The 21,766-nt window shown below is 36.1% G+C and overlaps 1 protein-coding gene across 4 annotated transcripts in view; it reads right to left on the bottom strand.

Moving 5' to 3' along the window:
* Nucleotides 1–21,766, bottom strand: part of trim55b (tripartite motif containing 55b) — a 60,536-nt gene that overhangs the window by 14,933 nt on the left and 23,837 nt on the right. For 2 of the 4 annotated variants that reach the window (XM_051929168.1, XM_028803583.2), the window contains exons 8-10: nt 21,084–21,349; nt 17,245–17,514; nt 16,344–16,434 (exon numbers count right to left, since the gene is read on the bottom strand). In XM_051929168.1, coding sequence (XP_051785128.1) covers nt 16,344–16,434; nt 17,245–17,514; nt 21,084–21,349 — 627 coding nt within the window. The remainder of the gene's footprint in view (nt 1–16,343; nt 16,435–17,244; nt 17,515–21,083; nt 21,350–21,766) is intronic. The other 2 variants (XM_051929169.1, XM_028803582.2) reach the window with 1 other exon arrangement.

The raw sequence follows: 21,766 nt of genomic DNA, 5'->3' as shown, positions 1-21,766 counted from the left end.
CCCGGGCAGGGTGCCAACCCACCACAGGACACACACAAACACACCCACACACCAAGCACACACCAGGGGCAATTTAGAATCACCAATCCACCTAACCTGCATGTCTTTGGACTGTGGGAGGAAACCGGAGCGCCCGGAGGAAACCCACGCAGACACGGGGAGAACATGCAAACTCCATGCAGGGAGGACCCGGGAAGTGAACCCAGGTCCCCAGATCACCCAACTGCGAGGCAGCAGCGCTACCCACTGCGCCACCATGCCGCCGAGACAAATAATTATATAAGGTAATTGATTTACAGCAAGGATTGTCCTAATTCTTTAGTTTGAGTGGTACTCTAAAGAATGACCCAAAGAGTACGAGTCTGTACACAGCAGGGAGTATCAGCGGACTCTAACTTCCTCATCAATCTGTCCTGCTGTGAGTGGGTATCGCCCAGCACTGTGATAGCAATCAATTTCAAAACATGGCTGTTGCCACCCAGAATGATATTAGCTCCCCACCACCTTAGTTCTCGAGAGTCACAATGTCTGGAGGGAGTACTTTGGACCACTTTTTTGAAGTGAGGCCAGTCTCTGTAGTTAATTAATGGTCTCATTTAATTAGATGGCTTGCAGGGTCTCTCTGTTCACAGTCACAGAAAACATTAACAGTCTGGGTTTTAAGTTACAATTGAAAAAAGTTTTTACACATTTTAGTGCAAAGTCTAATTTAGTTCTCCCTTTTCTTAAGATTCGGTTTTCTTAAGATTTCATTTTTTCTTTACACAACAGCCAATTAACAGTGAGACTAATAGAAAAATGGCAGTTAACAGCTTACCAGATCAAATGGTACTGTTAAAACATGGGAATTTTAGTAGTGTAGAAACTGTTTGATAAAACACATACATACCGTTATACATACATACATAAATGCATATATACATACACACATCCATACATTCATACTTTCATATATTCTCAAGCCTACTTAATCCAAATTAAATTCATGGGTACCTACAGCCCATCCAAGCATCACAGCAGCCATACCATTTGTGCTTTAGAACAGGCCATTCAGTACTTGGATGGGAGAGCATCTAAGAAATGTTTGGGTTGCTGCTAGAAGAGCTGTTGGTGAGACCAGCAGAAGGTGCTTACCCTGTGGTCTGCATGTGGACCCCACTGCCCCAATGCAGAGATGGAGACACTGCTCTGTAAAAATGGTGCCATCTTTCAGATGAGACGTAAAACCAAGGTGCTGACTCTCTGTGGTCATTGAAGATCCCTAGGCATCTTTCAAAAAGAGATGTCCAGGCTAAATTGCCCACCATGGCCTCGTGCATTCTGGTCCCCTAATCAATCTCTGTCTCTAATTGCCTATCTCTCTCACCCCTTCACCACCTAAAAGCTAACGTATTGTGAGCGTACTGGCTCAATAATGGCCACTGTTGCATTATCTTGGTGGTAGAACACATTGGTGTTGGTTGAAATGGTTCACCTCTGTCTATATAAAGCATTTTGAGTGGTAAGAGAAGTGCTATATAAATGTGAATAATTAATTCAATATGCATTGCAGGAAACACCCTGAACAAGATGCTGGACTATTACAGAGCACAAGCACGCACACACCTGCAGTCACTGATATGGGGGCCAACTCTGAGTCATCAATCCACCCACCATGTAAAGTAAGTCTTTGGGGATGTAGGAGGAAAAATTTGAGCACTTGGAGAAAACCCTACACAGTTTCTGGGAGAGCCTAACACAAAACAATGTTCTGGTGCAAAATCTGAACCCATTAAACATGATGTGTGACGGTGCAGTGCAGTCTGCTGTGCCACCATTCCACCTTTTCCTAAAGTCTGCAGAAAGAAATGAGATTGAAAATGAGAATTAAGAGATGCTAATCCACCAAATTTTTGGCTTTCTTAGAATGGTGAAATGGCAGATATACAGGGCAGATCATAAGATGGAATAATTAATTACAAGAAAGAAGTAGCTTCTGATTATTAAGCTGTTTGTAAACATAACATATACTGTAGTCACTACAGCACTCCAGGACTCTATATAATATAAAACAGGATTTGAATATAAGATGGATAAAAAAACTCTTGTTGTCAGTATGGCCATCCAGGAACAGAGATCCCTTCTTCTGGGCCAGACTGAGATTCTAAAAGATCAACATGAACGGATTTTCATTTTTGCCCCTAATATTTCATTATAGGCTGTTCAATGTAGCCTACTGTACACTGTTTTCTTGATGGAGGTTCTTCACATTCAGTATTTGAGAAACACAGCCTCTATTGAATGATGAATTGTGTTACTTTCAACATTTTCTTAAACAAATGGCTATATATTATCAAAAACACATCAAAAACTTATTTTATTAAAAAAAGAAATATGTTCCATTACTTATTGTTCTTCATGTGCACCATGCAGCATTGGTTCTGAAGTTAATGGTTTAATGGGATCTTAGAAGCTCAGACATGCTTAGGGGTTTCACTTTTAAAGGCTGTCTTCTGATATGGAGCAGCATGACTAGGGTTAAATTCAGTTTTGCTCTCAAGCTTTGTAAAAGATCAATCAGTCCTAAAGGCCTGCGGATAAAAAAGTAGGTTTCTTGCTCCAGAATGCTGCAAGTGTACTTTGGCACTTTAACTAAAACCCAATAAAGATACCTTCCATAGTAAATTTAATTTTGCATATTTCAAAACCCACCTACAAAAATACTCCTATGCATTAAAATACACATTCAAATTCTTAAAAACGTTTTAAGCACTAGAAGTAAACTTGAAAATGGAAATCTACTGACCCCTGTTAGTCTATAATGCAGGTTTATGGGGCTGAAACATTTTCTGAGTGCATCAGACACAAGGCAAAGCCAGCGCTGGACAGCCTGGCAGTCTACTACAGGGCACACTCAAACACACAAACACACCCATTTATGGAGGGACAATGTAAAGTTAAGCTAACAAGCATATGGTTGGGATGTGGGCGGAAAACCAGTATGGACACATAAAATCGCATGTAGAGATGGGAAAAAATTGCAGATTTCACACAGGCAGTGACTTCTACCCAGTTTACTGGAGGATGGCTGTTGTTTTGAATGTTTTCATGAAATATGTCCTGCTGAAGAGAGAGAGAGAGAGAGAGAGGTTGGGATCATACGCTGATAGTGCGTTACCGCACCCACACCCACCTGGATTGGCATCCGAGTGCACTTAGTGATACCTCAGCTCCCCACTGGAACAGTGTGAGGTTTTTACAGCAGCTGGAGTGCCAATCCTGCCACCAACCCCCAAGATTTTCCTGCAAGTTGGAGGACCTGCTTGCAAGGGAGTGTGGTTATTAATGCTGCTACTTCACGGTTTCTGGGGGCAAGAATTCAGGTGCTAGCTGTGTATACTAGATCAACTAGTCCATCTGCACAGTGTAAGTGAATGTAAGGGCAAGTGAGTGAGTGTGCCCAGTGATGGACTGGTGCCATGTTCCTATCTAATGCCTGATGTTGTCAGGATAAGCATAGAATAAGCAGATTTGGCAAATGGATGGATGTTTGAATGTTTCCAAATGTTTCCATCCTTGTGCATATTATTTTTTATTTTTATTGCTTTTTTAAAAGGTTTTCCATTTGTATTTCCTCTGGTGTCATCACACCCATATCTTACATGACTGACAGTGAATGTTAAGTATAGGTTGAAACTATGAAAATATTGTCATCACATATTGACAGTAAGCAGATATTTATAAGACAGTTTCAGTTTGCTCACACTATTCTAATTTGGGTTTATGAGTAATGCTAAAATTAGTTCTAGCAAGTGTGTGTTTGTGCATGTGTGTTCACCCTCTGATGGACTGGTGCTCCATCTAAGGATAATTCCAGCCTTGTGCCTGATGCCTGCTGTGACAGCCTCCAGCATCCCTGCAAAAATACCCATAATGAAGTGAATTTGAAAAGGGATGGATGGATGGATGGATGTACACACACACACACACACACACACACACAACTGCTCCTCACAAACTGAGGGCACCGTGGCGGATGTTAGCAGATTGCTGGCCAACCACAAGCGTTACCTGGTAGGTAACCACCCATACAATCAGATTGTGACACAGACTACGAATGCCGTGAATATATATATATATATATATATATATATATATATATATATATATATATATATATATATATATATATATATATATATATATATATATACAGGTAACATTCTTAAACCCACTTAATACAACCCAGTGTTGTGGAAGTTTGCAAATTATCCCAGCAGTAAAGGGTACAAAATAGAACACAACTCCAAACAGGACTCCTGTTCAGGGTCATTTAATATTTCTTGGTTAAGTCAGAAAGAAGACATTTCATGATGTTATCCTATTCTCAAGCACACATTATCCATTTCAGGGTCTCTGTTCAGAGCTTATACCACCAGCACTGGGCACAAAGCAGGAAGCCACCCTGGATAGGATGTCAATCTATCATAGGACCTACTCATGCACACACCTGTACAGGGGTCAATTTGGGATCACCAATTAGCTTATCCTGTGTGTCCTTGGAGATGTGAAAAGAAAATCTGAGTACCCACAAAGAAACCAACACAATCACTCACAGAACATGCAGACCTCACACAGACGATGTCTGGCATGAGATCTGTGCATATGCAGCACTGCCAAATCCACCATCATGCCTCCCTTGATGTATTTATGCAAATACCAAATCTCTCTGATGCAGTAATACTATTTTTAATATATTATTTCAATTTAAAACTAACAACAATTAATAAAAGAAACAACTTTAAACATCCCTCCTTGAAACATAAGTGCTCTTGTGTTGTACTTCACAACAGAACATTTTTGGAGGGTTTTACACATGTTCAATGAAATTGAAACCGAATTACAGTGTATCCCGAAAAATAATACTCTCCTTAACGATTTTTGTTTTCTAAGCATAATTTGAGAGATTATTTGATTTTTTTTGCTTTGAAACTTGGCATATTTAATGAAAATCTATCTAACAGAAACCTAAACCTAGGCATGCTCAATAAAAGGTGTTCAGCGCTGCTGTAAGACAAAAAAAGAAGGTGAATTAACACCAAGAGCAGATGTTCACCAAACAAAGGGATGAAAAGGTAAAGTGGCAACCAATATTGAAATAATAATAATAATAATAATAATTATAATAATAGACCTATTCATATTTATCATTAGAGAATCTTTGATGACATTACGTAATGATATAATGTACACAGTATTCAACCCTTCTCCAAAGTGTTTATCTGTTTGTTCAATTCAATAGAAAGAAAGAAAGAAAGAAAGAAACAAAGAAAGAAACAAAGAAAGAAAGAAAGAAAGAAAGAAAGAAAGAAAGAAAGAAAGAAAGAAAAAGAAAAAACTTTTGTGAAAAGCTTATATGCTTTGACAATATCACTGTAAAGAGCAAAAAAAATCATGTGTTAATAAATGCACCCTTCAATTTTTGAATTCTGTCCTAATCCTGCATGATTTTGAAATATGGAAGGAGAACTGGAGCACTCAGAAAAAACGTGATGCAGACATGGGGAGGAAATGTAATCTCTGCGCATACAGTGGACCAAATCCAAGTGATGCTCAGAACTGAGCTTGAAATCCTAATACTGTGAAGTGCAGCTTGATGATGTGATAATAAACTCTAGTGAAATCACATTAAAAAGAGTAAAATAAAAGCGGTTACCATTATTACATTATTATGTTTATTCACTGGGCAAAAAATACTTAAAGGAATACCCTACCCAAAAATTATATCTTTTTCATATGCTACTTCATGTACTTTGAAATGGTGGCTGAGAAAACCTTTTAATCTTATACTTTAAATGAGAAAGAACATTGCAATTTTTTTTGATAGAACAAGACCCATAAATAACCAATGCTGGAATATAGCAAACAATATAAATATCACGTTACTTGTGTCACATAATCCACACATTAAGTCATCCAGTTGTATACTCAGATCATGCAAAGTACATGTATTTTTTGCTAAAATATCATTGAATAAATAATTCCAGAAAATAAAACATGAACAGGATATAGCTTTGAATTGAAGAACTGTCTCTCCCCCTCATTCATTGGTCAAGAGTACTGAGTTCAAATCAAAAGTGTGACTCCGGATGAAGCACTTCTTGTTTGTGAACTGTTTTATTTTCCACAGCATATAACTGAATGACTCGATGTGTGAATTATACAACACAACCAACATGAGATTTTTTTTATGGACATTTTGTATTGTTTGCTATTATACAACATTGCTCACCATTGGGTCCTGTTCCCTCAAAAATTTTGTTATGTCCTTTCTCTATGAAAATATGAAATTAAACATTTCTCTCGGCCATCACTACAAAGTATATGGGGTAAGTAACTTATTAAAAAAATATTTTTAGTCTGAGTATTCCTTTAAAGCATATGTTCTTAAACTAGTGATCAGTGTTGTCTGAATTTGGGTCACACAGGGTTGAGATTCACAATAGTAATTAATGTGAAAGGGTCGCTTACAGTTTGTGGATTGTCTGTTTATTTGTGGCCACAAGCAGTTAAACTTCATTGCTTCATTACAACCTACATTGGTGATTCTCTAAGAGACCCACCCCACCTAGGATGAGAAGGATGATGGTTGGCAGTGGTTCTCCAAGTGGGCAGAATGACATTTAGGGGCTATTCTGGGTTTTGAGGACACAAATAAGGCAAAGTTGTATTGTAACAAAAAAAAAGTTTAAGAACCATTGCCTTAAAGGAATAAAAGTATTTCAACAATTTAATTAAGAATATGTAATAATTGTTAGCAAGACAGATGGATTAAAAAATAATGATAACCTGCATAAAAATGTGTGAATGCTTTATGATATGGTGCACATTTTCAAAACATTTAAGGTGTTGCACAGAAGACAATATAAGCATAATTTATACAAAAGATTTTGTATCTGAATCGTAAATTTTGTGTCTCCATCTTCTGTAAGGGATTTTTCTATGACAAAGTGAGATAGCTAGATTCTATAAAAGTTGGTTTAGGCACTTAATTGACCACCCACTCAGTACAGGGCACACTCTCACTCTCTTCCACACTCACTTACTGTATATTATATCCTAACATGGAGGAAGAAAAACTGTCATACCCAGAGGAAAAACTCAGGCAGACTGTGCCTAACTCCACACACACAATGCTCAGCCTACAATCTGATCTAGGCTGACACAGCCACAAGACAGCTTTACTAACCTTACCTCCGTGCTATTTTCAAAATTTCACTTGCATTTTAGGAAGTTCAAGTTTTATTACCTAAAGAGAATGGGGTAAATTTTTCATTTACTTTGTGAGTTCTTATTTGAAACTACCTTTCAAAAAGTAACAAGTGTCCCAATAACTATATAAACAGACTCTATGAAATAAAGCTAATTAGGAAACCTATTTAAATAAAAAAATATTTATTTTTCTATTTAATTAACAATAAAAAAGACTACATACAGTAGGTGTTAAATATTTAGTATATGGAAATCACCAGTTATCATTAAAATGTTTGCACCATCTTTCACTTTCTCTATTACTGAAGAAATACTGTCTAGTTTTGATGAAGATACTGTTAGTATTTGTAGGCTTTATCAAAAACATTTAAGGAATTCAACCTAGATGATTGCATGGGATGATGGGATCTTAAGATCAATCTTAAGAATGTACAGATCATACTTATATTTACATTTTACATTTACTCACTAAGGAGATGCTTTTATCCAAAGTGATTTACAAAAGAGGTCAACATATTCAAGTGAACATCTTTCTGTGGACTGTTTTGAAACAAGTGTTTACAAAAAGAAAATTGACCATCATAATTGAAGAGCTCTGTGCCATACAGAACACCACAAGACTAGTTAATATTTCCTTAGTTACAAGAGCCTATCAAAGCCATTAAATATTAGACAGATAGTCACAGAACAAGAGAGTCTTCAAAGTCTTCCTAAACATACTGAGGGAATCAGCGGATCAGATGGAGGTGGGCAGCTTTGGGGCACAGCTAGAAGCTGCATATGAAAAGAGTCTGGATTGAAATTTGATGCCCTGCATACTATAACCCAGCTGAAAATTGTACCCTGGGTGCAAACTCCATTTCTTTTTGAAAATGTATCCAAGATATGGTCCGAATTGTGAATGCTGCCAACAGGTGCCACCTGACTAGATCATATGTTTTGGTATAGTGCTCTACAATCAGACCATTTTGGAATAAAATTTTAGCATACCTTTTAGGCTACCTCTGACGTAAAATCTCCCTCAGTCCTTTAAACAGTAATTTTTGGAGCAACACCAGATGGGACAACATTAAATATGGAAATATTGCTCAACTGAAGGAATCCAGTCCTGTCTACTAACTGAATGGGAAAGTGGTTTCTAATATTATCCTCTGTAAAGAATAGTTCAAGATTTTTTAGACTTCTGGTGAATAATTCTTTGGCTGAAGGTGCTCAATGTTAGTGTGTCTGCGAGAGTATGTGCAGCATTGTTTATAATGGCACTTAGATTTGTTTTAATTCTCTACTCTGCTACTACCATAACTGAGCAACCCCCTTTTGATTAGCTTGTGGATTCTGTGGGCCTCTCTTGAAGTGACGTTACCAGTCCAGCACACCGCAGCTTAGAAAAGTCCACCGACCTTCACAAATTTGTAGAAGATGTGAAGAATGTGACTTCCCACATTAAAGGAACGCAGTCCCCTATGAAAACTGAGCCCACTCTGCCCTTTCTTATATAGTTCCTCTGTGTTATGAGACCATTCCAACCAGTCATTAACGTGGTTCCCCAAGTACTCATAGTACTGAATAGTGACTGGACATAGAAGGTCTTTGGTGCAGCGAAAATCAAAAACCAGTTACTTGCTTTTGCTGATGTTGCAGACAATTCTTTCTGCACAAAGAAACAAAGTTGTCCACCAAGTCCGATACTCTGTTTCATTCCCCTTTATCAACACACCTTATAAGTGCAGAGTCGTCCAAGAACGTCTGCAAGTGACAGTCTAAGGTGTACAGAGCGAAGAGAAAAGGAGACAAGACTGTTCCTTGTGGTGCTCCAGTGTTTCTAACATCTGGTCCATTATCCATTACACCATAGGTGCATCCACCAGCAAATCTCTGAGCTTACCCTTTAACAGAAATGGCTGGATGGTATTGAAGGTACAGAGAAATTAAAAAACATAATCCTCACAATGCTGCTAGATTTGTCCAGGTGAGAATAAGCCTGGTGGAGCAGATGGATAACTGCATCCTTCACTACAATCATCTATCAATTTTCAAATCTACTTAATGCAATATGAGGTCATTGGGGAGCTTATGCTAAAAGAATTGAGGACATAGCAGCAAAAAGAATTCTAAATGAGGTGACATTGAAGTGAAGAGTATTATAACAAAATAAACTGAAATGAATTGAACACTCATACATAGATTAATTAATTGTACACATCTCTCTTTCCCTTTATCCTCTATTTCCCCTTGGGATTAATAAAGTATCTATCTATCTATCTATCTATCTATCTATCTATCTATCTATCTATCTATCTATCTATCTATCTATCTATCTATCTATCTATCGCTTTCAAATACAGGAGAATTAACAGAACAAATCATGTAGACATAAAGAAAATGCCGACTATATTGTAATGCCGTACATGAAAACCCATTATCAATAAATACTAGCGAGCTTATTTCAACAGTTTTAAGTAAAAGTTTCAGGCCTCATTTGTTGTTCTTGCTAGGTGACCACCGTATTAATGGAGTCCAAGCTCTATATGAGAGCTCTAGGCTGTAGAGAGGTTAAAGCCAAGTTGAGATGGAGGCATGGTTGCCTGGACTGGTGATCAAAGGCACATGGAACCCTAATATGTGTCTGCCAAGCAAGGACACCTACACAAAAGTGCTGTCAGACATTATTCTTGTTTGGTCCTTACTCTAATTTTGTTCCTCTGCTTTTTTTTTGGGGCCTACTCTTAGTACATATGAAGTTCCAGATTTCAAATGAAGGAAAGTCACAAATTGAATGCTCATTCCAGACAACAAACCATAATAAATCTTTGTTATCTACTCTGAGATGTGGTCAGTTGCCCACCATCCTTCTCTTGTAAGTCTCAGGCTAGAGAAAGAATTATTGGAGCTGTCACCTGAAAACTCATCTCCCTTTCCTTATGTGAGTCAGAGCAATAAAAAGCTTTATCCCTCGGTATGAGTCACAGTAATCAGGATGAGTACGTTATGAGAATGTAATAATGGTGATCTTGGAAAGCTACTGGAGAAAAACAGGCTGGACACAGTGATAACCCTTTGCCCTTTTTGCCCTACTATAATCATATGCTCAAAAGTCAGGGTCTTTGGCAGTTGCTTTGTTGACAGTATCTAAAATAATATTTTATCCTGTTTGACTGAGATGTTATCCATTAAAGATTTAAAAACACATTTTTGGACACTGTAAAAGAGGAGTAATAAAGGTGCTAGTCCTTTCAACACAATAGCACAGAGAAAGCAATAGCTGACATGTTATCTCTTTTACCAGCTTCCCATTCCCTTCTAACCAGCTGAAATAATTTTCACAGTGGCAGTCAATTTGAAGTGAATCTGTTCTCTTGGGGAAGTATTTTACAATTGGTCATTAAACCTGCGTGGTATTTTGACTGGTCTCCTAATTGCTATTATGAACCACAGGTATGTGTTCTCCATAAGAACCTAAGTTATATCAACTGTAAGGCAACATGAAGGATAGATCAAGAGCTCAGACTTTATTAGGATGTGAAGTTTTAGTTTTGTGATGCTGCTTCTCTGACATCTGGATGATCTCATGTGTATATTTGAGTTCAATCAGAGAGAATCAAGCTACGCAATGTCTCATGGCCTCTGGGTCTGGGAATAGCAGGTTGGATTGACCACTACTTGGAGTTAAGCCTCTAAACACATGATGGCCATTTAATGACTTATTTCTAAAATGACAGAACAAAATAAGCATACTTTGGAGAACAGATACTCAAGAGCTAAAGAAATTTGCAGAAGGAGCCTGAGAGAAGAAGTTGAAAACATAACTAAAGACAGATTCCGGTGAATCAAGCAAGGAGAAGAAACACAATGAGGCTTGACCTGCTATTTGGAAGTCAGATGGGAAAACTCACTGTTAGCAGGTAAATCCCATGGGAAACTTTGGGAACTGTAACTGGTGATTTTATTATCTATTCTCGTTCCCAAGAAAAAAAAATAGTTTTGAATTTGAGTTTAAAAGAAAACGATGTTCTTTCCAGAAGAAAGAATAGCTGAAGCTTTGGAACATTAGAATACTTTTGGTGAAAAATGGCCATTCAACCCAACAATTCTTATCAATCATATTTGACTAATTTCTCCAAAATTATATTGTGTGATATTTTTAAGATCCCTAAAGTACAACTGCCAACTGAACTACTTGTTAACTTATATCATGCATGTATGGTTCTCAGTTAAAAGAAAAAACAATTTTAATGTTTGTGTGAATTTTACCCTCAATAAATTTCATACCTCCCTGCTTTCTTTTTAAAGACTCATTTTAAAAAACCTCTGGGATTCACCATACTAATTCTCTTCCTAATTTTGAACACTTCAGTTATATCACCTTTTAACTTCTGTTTGCTTAAACTGAAAAGATTCAACAACAACATTTAAATTGAATGATTTTTTTCCATTGGATATATTTTTGAATAAAAGCGCACTTCTTTTGATATACCTTTTGTGAAAGTGTTTATTTGATATTGGAACTTCAGTCTTCACACATTATGCACTTCACATCAGCATTTTGTCATTATTACAGTAGCATGAAAATTTTTTTGTTTTAGTTACGTGTTCAACACTTCTTGCCTCGCGTTTCCTCTCATCCTACATTTACCCAGATCGTTGTAGACACGGAACACATATGAAATATATGTATCCCAAATAACTATATATTATTTACCCTATACAATTCCAAACTCCTCATTGCCAGATAAAGAGACTTCAGCATCTGATTTGACTTCAGCTGCCTCCGTGGGGGGATGAGTGAGCAGGCAGTCTGCTGCCAGTGCTGATCGATATATTTGCAAGACAAAGACGCTGATGAGGAGGTGCAAAGAAATTTAAGGTGGCCTGGCATTACAACTTTTTTTGTAGGTTTCAGGGATTCTAGTGTTAAGTAATTTATTTTTTCCTCATTAGTTATGTCTTGTGTCACAAGAGAAGGGACAACTGTAAAGGCCTTTTCCCTAATGACTGTTTAATCAGAAAACCAAAGCCCAACACATGCTGCATGCAAGCCAGTTATCACCCCAAAAGTCCTCCCATGGTTTCAAGAGGCTACAACTTATATGATACTTGTCTCTTACTCATCAACAAACACCTTCATTTATTACATACCATGTAATCCTGGAAATTAGAATAATTACCCTTCTCTTTGCGACATGGAGATCAAAAATGCACATAGTATGCCAGATGAGCCCTCTCTAGTGCCTTGTATAGCTTAAGCACAACCTCCCTTGACGTGTACTCTACACATCATGCAATTTAACTTAACATCCTATTAGATTTCCTAATTACCGCTGAACACTATATGGATGTAGAAGGCAAAGAGTCCACTATGACTCTTATGTGTAAGTTCAAGTTTTACACCTCCAATTGTTTATTTAAATCTAACATTATTACTTTCTTCATTTACTATCCTATATTCTCAACTGTGTAAACTAAGTACCTACTATGTAAATTAAGTAAATGGACTCAGGGGAGGGGAAATCTAAGTTAAATAGGAAGTGGTGGAAAAAATTGCAAAATTAACAAAGGAGATGCAACAACAAGAAGGTAGATAAGGTTTGGGGCTCAAGTAAGACCCTTGTTGGAGATGGTTAATCCAAATATAATAATTCATTACATTTATATAGCGCTTTTCTCAGTACTCAAAGCGCTATCCACACAGGGGGGAACCGGGAAGCGAACCCACAATCTTCCACAGTCTCCTTACTGCAAAGCAGCAGCACTACCACTGCAAATATGTCAAAAACAGATCTTGACTTTGCATACAGTTTAAGGCTAACACTTTTGAAAATATACAGTAGATAGTGGTAAATAATATCTGGGGTATCATTAAGATATGTTTTCTCCATCTTGCTTATAGTAAATGCAAATAATTTCAAATAAATAATGGATCTCAGCTATTCAGAAAATTCATTCTTCTTCAATGTGTGTAAAGTATATGATAAATCAACTACTATTTGTGTATCAGGCACATAAACAGTATCTCATTTGAAAATATCGTCAGGACAAGATCTGAACTGTGAATGCTATTAATAGCCACCCACCTTACTAGCTCATATGTTTGGGGAATGTTCTACGTTCAGATAAGATCATTTTTGGCCAGTATTTTTGTAAAATTTTCACCCTGTCTCAGATGGAAATTGACACTCAACCCCTTAACAGTAATATTTTGATTAACACCAGATGGGATTATACTATGTAAAGGAAAACCTATGATGGTATTCTCTAAGACATTTCTCACATGAAAACTCATTTTGCTTAAATGAAAGAAACCTAGTCTACCTCTCATAACTGGGAAAGTGATATCTAATATTATGTTAAGTTGAAGAAAATGTAATTCTTTTTTTGAGCAAAAAGTTTGTACCTCTGTTTTGCTGACATAAATGTATCTTTGACTGAACTGTGTGCTGTTGTTTGTTTTCCTATTTAACAAAAATTTAAAATTAAGAAGAGATATTGTAATTGAGAAGCAGGAAAAAAAGGTAGTGAAGGAAAACTGAATCTTCATGAAATGTTGATATTGAAGCTTACAGCCATGGTCGGGAACTTGGCAATGAGGAAAGAAAGCTGTAAATTTGGTAAGATAACTGACAGACACAAGTTTGACTGTGATAAATGTACGCAAACCTAATGATAGACCAAAACCTTTCGGGTAGGTGTTAATAAGTTTAAAATGTGCAGATAAGCAGAAAAAACAAAAAAAAAAAATATGTAGAAATTGTAAAAATTTAATGCAATATGAAGTGTTATATTGAGGAACTATATGAGAGGATATGAAGACAGGCACCATCCACAAGAAGCTATGTAATAAGCACAAAGACACAAGCTTGTTTGGTGTGTAAGAAATGCTTCCTATGCAAAAACCTTATATCAAAGATAACTAGAGCATTATACAGTATATGCTATAAGAATGTTGGAAGATGGCTGAGTTGGAAGAAGATTTTTGGGGAGCAATGTAGAGAATATCAAGTGGTTTAAGCAGGGAGCACACAACTGAGAGAAGTAATTAGTGTGGCTAAGAAGAGTATCTTCTGGGCAAGGAATCAATAGTTACAACAACAGAAAGAGATGGTGGCAGATACGATAGAGTAGAAGTGCTTCCAAAACTTGAAGGAGTATGTGACAAAGAAAATGACAATGTTGAAAGAAATAAAAGGGCAAGATCTAGAAATGGAAAAAATATGAAATGAATAACAGCATGAAAGGATAAACAAATTAACAAATATATAGGGTAGTGGTGGACAAAAGTTCATAATTAAAAAAACTGCGGCCACAGAGATTGTGACATAGATAACTGTGTACAGATTTTATTTAAGGATATTCTTATCTGTGAACTCCAAATAGACTGGAAATAGTGCTACATCTAATACTGAACAGTAAGCTGATTATAGACAAATGAAAAAGAAAATGAAAAAGAAATGAAAAGGAACCAGCTTGGAGGTATTTATTTAAACCAAAGGAGAAAGTAAAGTATGAGGGAGATGAAAAGAGGTACGCAAAGTAACTGAAGGAGGGTTTTCATAAATTCCAGTGGCCTATTTCACAACTGAAACATTTGATAAAAAGATGTTGCCTGATATCAAGAAAGGTAAAAACAAGCTTAAAAAAAAGGCTAACTGGCATTCACTAGGACATTCCAACACTCATTCCAAAAAAAGGTTATGTATGATCTACAGGAGGTGAATTAGATGAGGATGAATCAACATGTGTGGCTGAAAAGTGGAAAGGATAGTGGAAACAAATGAAGATCCATTTTTGGCTACAAAGGCCAACATAAGAGATAGCTGTACATTGGATGTATAATTCAGGAAGTGGCCTAGAGACACAGAAATGTCAGAAGAATATTGTTAATGCAGTTAAAGGTTCCTTGTTGTGTGGAATCAATAAACTGGTGCAACAGAGAAACAAATGTTCACAATTACGCAAACGTTTTCTAAAAAAATTCTAGCCATATAGCAGAGACACACAGATTAGTATTTAGATTAATCATTACACCCACAGAAGCAGTTTTCTAAGCATTTTGATGTAATGCTATTAGGTTCTTGATTTCATATGATTTAAATACCATTAGGCTTTTCAGCTTCAAACTAATATTATTTTGTTACCTTATGAAAGCTCATTTATATGGTACATTCTGTAAATTATATGTGCCATTTCAAATATAATTGTTGAAGCTGGTACTAAAATTTCATCTTGAAGTAAAAAAATATCTGGATCAGCTAACTTATGCTAAACTATTTATTTCAGAATAATTATAGTAGATAGTTTGTTGTTCCTACTTTTAGCAAACTATAAATAAGCAGTGTTCATATAATTGTGCCAAATTCAAACTAGGAGTATTCCCACTCTGTTTTCTCTCTGTTATCCCTCTCTGCCATCCTTGGGCCTCCATAAGCCTTGAAAACACACTGTGAGTGAAAAGTGTGCATAGATGGTCAGGTGCACAGATGGATAACGGGAAAAAAAAACAGTACTACTAACATGTGAATTTAAACTTTTCTAGACGTTAACTAGGTTTAAATTGTCTCTGTTTCTGGGATACTCTCCAGTTTCCAGCAACTATGACCAACAAAAACGGCTATGGATGTATTGATAAAGATACGCTATATAACATATATGCACAGATGCAGGAGAGAGGTTAGACATACTGCCCCTTTAGCCTTCTGGGATCTGAATAAATGCACCCAAGGAATATACAGAGTATTCATATTTTAGTCTAATATTTCCTCATCTAAATATGTAAAAACTTAGGGTAAGTTTAAGAGTGTCCTATTTCAGTAACAGCACAGCTGGGTAACTTTAATAAGATGGAAACCACTTTTTATCCGTACTTTTAGGACAGCTGATAGTAAAACAATACTTCACTGTAGTTTACCATTATCAGAGACGGAAAATCCAATTGTATACAAAAAATTATTGGTGTATTTTTTTCTATTGCAATACCCATTCATTAAGGTATGAACTTCAAACTAGTAAACGTAAAGATTTTTGGATAATGAGAAACTACATTGCAGCAAAATTAGTTGACATGAATTAGGAAAATAAGACAGAAATAAGAATCCTACCCAAAACTGTTACAATCACGCACTGAATCTGACTCCAAAGCTGATACAGAATGACAAACAAAGCCAGAATTGTCAAGCAGAACGCTAAACCCTGTGTGAGGAGACAAGACACCATTGCTTCATCTGTGTGCACTCTCATTTGATTTGTTACAAAAGCAAATAGTTATACAGATCTGTTATTTATTCAAATAAGGAATCAAGCAAAAAATGTGAATCTGTTTACATAAGAACAATGAAAAGATTTGTAACTCAAAATATATATATATATATATATGTATATATATATACAGTATATACATACATACAGTATATACTGTGTATATATATGGTGTATATTATAGTGCTGACTCTTGTATAATCCTGGGGATGATTCCATGGCAGCATTAGCTGGCATTACATACTCAAATGAAAAACCTTCAGTAGAGCCCACAAAAATGGCATGCCAGTCACAGTGACATTATCTCCATTCCAGCTTGGATAAAGTGAATGGACCTTCTAAGTGTAGCAAGCTACCTAAGAGAGTGATGAAATGAGCAAAAATCCATGGAGTCAGTACGCATATACTGTATATGTAATGGATAAGACTTGATCATCTTAGAGTGTCAATAGAAAAATAGGCAGTCTGCACAAACAAGTATGAGGGTAGATTTTAAGGCAAGTACTATATTTCTTTGATGCATAACATCCATTGGTGATATCCTTAGGTGTAGAATTATCGATTGTACCAAAAAAATAAAAACTATGCCTGCATAAAGTGTTAGAAACTGCATATACTCTAATACTACAATATGCTACCGTATTATGAAATTATACAATATATGTTTCCTTTTTCAGAAGCTACTCTTTAAAGCCTCTTAACAGGGCAAGTTGCAGCTCTATATAGGTTGTGCTTTTTACTCACCTGGACCGTGTCTTCAGCAAAGCTGGAATTCTTATTGTTTGCCCCTGAGTTTTCATTGTCCGCTGTTCCTTTTGCTGTTGTTGCAGGTTTTTCTAACTCCTGGGAATCTGCAGGCGCCTGTTGAACTGCCCCTAACTGGTTGGTGGCAGATGTGCCAGAGGATGCTGATTTGTACCACCCAGGGTATAGCAAGAGATTTCTTGTAGGTGGTGAGGTGCTCAGTTCATTCTGCTCCATAGTTGGAGATCCAGTGATCTGTTCAGCTGTTACCTGAAGCAAGGCAAACACAGTATTGTAATCAGAATTACATAATTATAAAATGCCAGGACAGGCAATGTATTTTTTAAAATTTACAGGAAATTCTTAACTTTACAACAAAATGTTGTGTGGCAAATTCATATGTATACTATATTTGTGAAGAAATAATTTTGACTTGAATAATACTGAACATATCTTTTAAGTTGGTCCTTATTGTATCCTAGAAGATATGATGCAGTGGGTCTCTTCAGTAGATGTAGGTATCCACTTATGTTCTGACATCACAGGCGGCTGCACGGTACCTTTAATCAGTTTACTCCCCCTTTAGCTTGATTGGTGACTTTAAGTTGTCCTAGCATCACAAGTTGTGTGTGTGAGTGTGTCCTGTAATGGCCTGTCACTCTTCCCAGGGAAAGTTTGTGCTCCTGTGTAACAAATGCGGTCAGGACTGACTCCAGAACTCATTTCACCAAAAGCATTCATTGAAATTTACTCCTACAAATGAACCATTAAGAATTAAACTGTAGACTAATTTCCAAATTCGATTCTTATTGAAATATTTTAAATAAACCTGTATTCACAGAGCTTGAATCTTACATTAAAAAACTATAATTTTCATGAGGAAGTTCAGTTTGATCTTTGTCGTAGCAACAGCACAGAATTATTTTAACTTGTGTTGCACATGATGGGGAGGAGGTGAAGGGGTGTGTGTCCTCAGTTGTTTTGATCAAGCATATTTAACATGGATGGGGGGCACAGCAACTTTCCTAGCACCCTCCTAGATCCGGCCAGTGCTAGGACCAGTTTTTTTTTCTCTGTATATGTTGCCATTTGGGGATGTAAATTGGAAACACAGGAATAATTTTCAATTGTATGCTGATGAAACTCAACAGCATTTAACATTTAAACCAAATAATATTAGGGGGCTTCACCCCCATTCGCTTCGCTCGCCAAACCCCCCGGTCTGTGCTATGCACTAGCCACTTCGCGTCTCTGCCGCTCACGTATGTCGATTTCACTTTCACCAAACAACAAATCTTTTAATTCACGTAGATACACCTCTTCATTGGGAAGAAACACTACTTTTCCCTGATGGTAAGTCTCCGACTTAAAATTTAAATCCGAACAATATATTCGATCTCTTTTCGCTGTTCCGTTATTTCACCAAGCAATAATTTCCGTTTGTTTGCACGAATGCAATCTTTACTATCATTTTTTTGAGACTTTCGAATTTTAGTACTTTCATTATCTCTAACCTGCTCTGCATGTGTATTGTGCCAATGTTTTGAAACCTCTTTACGACGTTCTACTTTGTCATCTACTCTTTGTCTTTTATTTCCGGCCCCGGGCGTGGTTAAATCTCTTGGCACAAAGTCTTGTGGGACGTGAAAGTATCTCTCTGAAAAAGTCACGTCTCGTCCCAGGATTTTTTTTATATAATAGAGAGACTATTTTAACTACATTACTGATGAAGTGTTTTATTAAAGTGAGAATGTGGATGAAAAATATTTTTGTTTAAATTCAGAAAAACTTGTTATGCAGCAGAATTTTAGATCAGTCGAATCTGTCCAAAAGTTATTATATTTGACACAGATATTTTCACTGCACTTACTAAAGCATGGTTTCTCCAGCTTAAAAGCATTGCAAGCTTCAGTTTTTTAAGCTGCAGGATCCTGAAAAGCTTGTTAATTAATTTCTTTCAAGCAGAATTTACTATTGTAATACTTTATGATCAGGCTATTTAAGTTGTTCAATTACTATGCTACAGTTAGTTCAAAAGATGGAAACATGGATCTTATCCATACTAAGTTGTATGACCATATAACTCAGTTACTTTAATTCATTTAGTGGCTTTCAATGATGTTTAGAGCAGATTTTAAAATCCTCATTCTCAATTAATAAAATATTGTAAATGATTTAGCTCCCTGTTACCTTACAGAATTAGAACGTATTAGTGCATAACACCCCAGATCTGCCATTGAGACTTTCAGATTGCATTATTATAAAGGTTTATAGGGTCATAATTGTCACATATACAGAGCACAGTAAAATTGTTACATGCATGTGCTAATCAGTATGCAACACGTTTCCACTTCCTAGCACCATCATTAGTAAATATTAATAACTCTTGTGCATTTCTCTTTCTCTTCTCGGCAATAGTACTGGCATATTGTCTGCCTAGGAGTTCATATGTCATCATATGTGATGGACCTTTCTCTAGACATTTTCTATCCAAATTAAATTATTGTTATATGATAATGGAATGAACCATTCCAAAATGTGGCTGATCTAGAACTGCTGGAATTTGAACTTAAAACTACCCAGTAAACCTGTATACAGTATGTATATGTATGCATATTTTGTATATATTGTCTAATGTTTCTCTGTTTATATTTCAAAATTATCTCTTGTGTTTATATTGCATATCCTTTTTCATACCATATTGTATAGTACACTGACCTCTTAAGTAGAACTGTACATAATAAGAGTTAAATAAACTTGCCTGAATTAAATTAAACAGGTTCAGTAAATGAATGGGGAAATTAATCATATATAGTTGGCACCATGGAAATACAGAAGTGAACAGTGATACCTCACAGCGTTAGGACCCTTGTTATGTTTTTGCCGGGGTTACTTTCCTACCTTATATCTATCTATTTCTTTTCCTTAACTCTTTTTCATTTATTTTTCAGTTGAGATTGTTTATTTTGTTTATTTCTGTTATTATTGTTTGATTCATTCAATGCATTGTTGATTTTGTTATGTTTTAAGATTAGTCTTATGGTAGATCTTTGAATATTGTTATGTTCTTTGTATTTTAGGGGTGTAAACAAAAGAGGTAGGACCACCCTTTGAATCACAGTTAGGAACTGCCCCCAGCTTAATAAAAGGACAGCAGGGAAGTGTACAGAGCATTGTTTTGCTTCTTTAAGTAAACTAGTTTCTTCAACTCTTTTTTGCCTCCATTTTATATATATATATATATATATATATATATATATATATATATATATATATATATATATATATATATATATATATATATATATATACAGTGTGTATATATATATATATATATATATATATATATATATATATATATATATACTGTATATATATATATATATATATATATATATATATATATATATATATATATATATATATATATATATATATATATACAGTATTTTTTTTTCTTTTAACTTTTGAAGTCAAAGTCCCTTTGGCCCAGTGTGGAGATGGCCTTATCTGGGAAGGCTTGTAGGAAGTTTGTTTTTGGGCTCTGATTTTTGAGGCCTCACATCACTTTAGCCATTTTGTGTACTGCAGTAAGAACAATCCTAAGTTTGATTAATTACTGTGATATAATAGTACCAATTGCATGCTATCAAACCTTTCCAATTATTAATTGTCTTCACTCTCTACCAACTTCATTATAAACTGTATAGATATTTATATTTCATTAAACTTCAGAATTTCAGGAGCTTGGTATTTTCTTGGATGAGAAATGGATGAGCATGACACACAATAGAATCAATGAACCTCATGTTGAAATCAGACACATCATGGTTTGTTACCTGCTGAGAAGAAGCTGTCGGATTAGGCCCGGTTTCTTGTGCACTGAGGCCTAATGATTCCTGAGCTATTTCTTCCTGTACAGGGATCTGTGTTAGCGGTAACTGTGTTTCTGAGACTCCTTCTTCACCAGGAGCTGATTGCCCAATATTTGTAAGAACTTCCTCTGTTCTCTCAGTTTCCACACTTGTAACTCCTTCATCTTCTGCTTCCCCTTCTTCTTCTACTTCTTCACCCTCCTCCTCTTCTTCGTCTTCCTCATCCCCCTCTGTGTATACATACATGTAGTACATACATTAGACATACAGACAAGGCAGATCCATCTGCAGGCTTATGAAGATTTAAAACATCAACAAAAAATAATGAATCTATATGTATAAAAGCCAAATACCACTGACTCATTCATCACGAAATCTCCCGAACCATGAGGACTTGACACTTGAAATTTGGAATGTAGGTTACCCTTGGCCCATAGGTGCTCGCTAAGAAATGGTTTTAAAGATTTCGTGGTCCAAGAGTGAAATTTCTTATAGTTATTTAGACCCATTTTTATGTCTGTCCGCTTTTCATGACAGAACTACTTAATGGATTCAGATCGGGTTTTTTTTCTATAATTTGCTTGAACATTCTATTGATTTTGCAACTTTCTCATTGCACTAAGTATCATAGTTCGCCTGCAGTACCG

Source organism: Erpetoichthys calabaricus, chromosome 6 (genome assembly GCF_900747795.2).
Source record: "Erpetoichthys calabaricus chromosome 6, fErpCal1.3, whole genome shotgun sequence".
In the NCBI taxonomy this organism is placed as follows: domain Eukaryota; kingdom Metazoa; phylum Chordata; class Cladistia; order Polypteriformes; family Polypteridae; genus Erpetoichthys; species Erpetoichthys calabaricus.
This window is presented reverse-complemented; position numbering and strand designations above follow the sequence as displayed.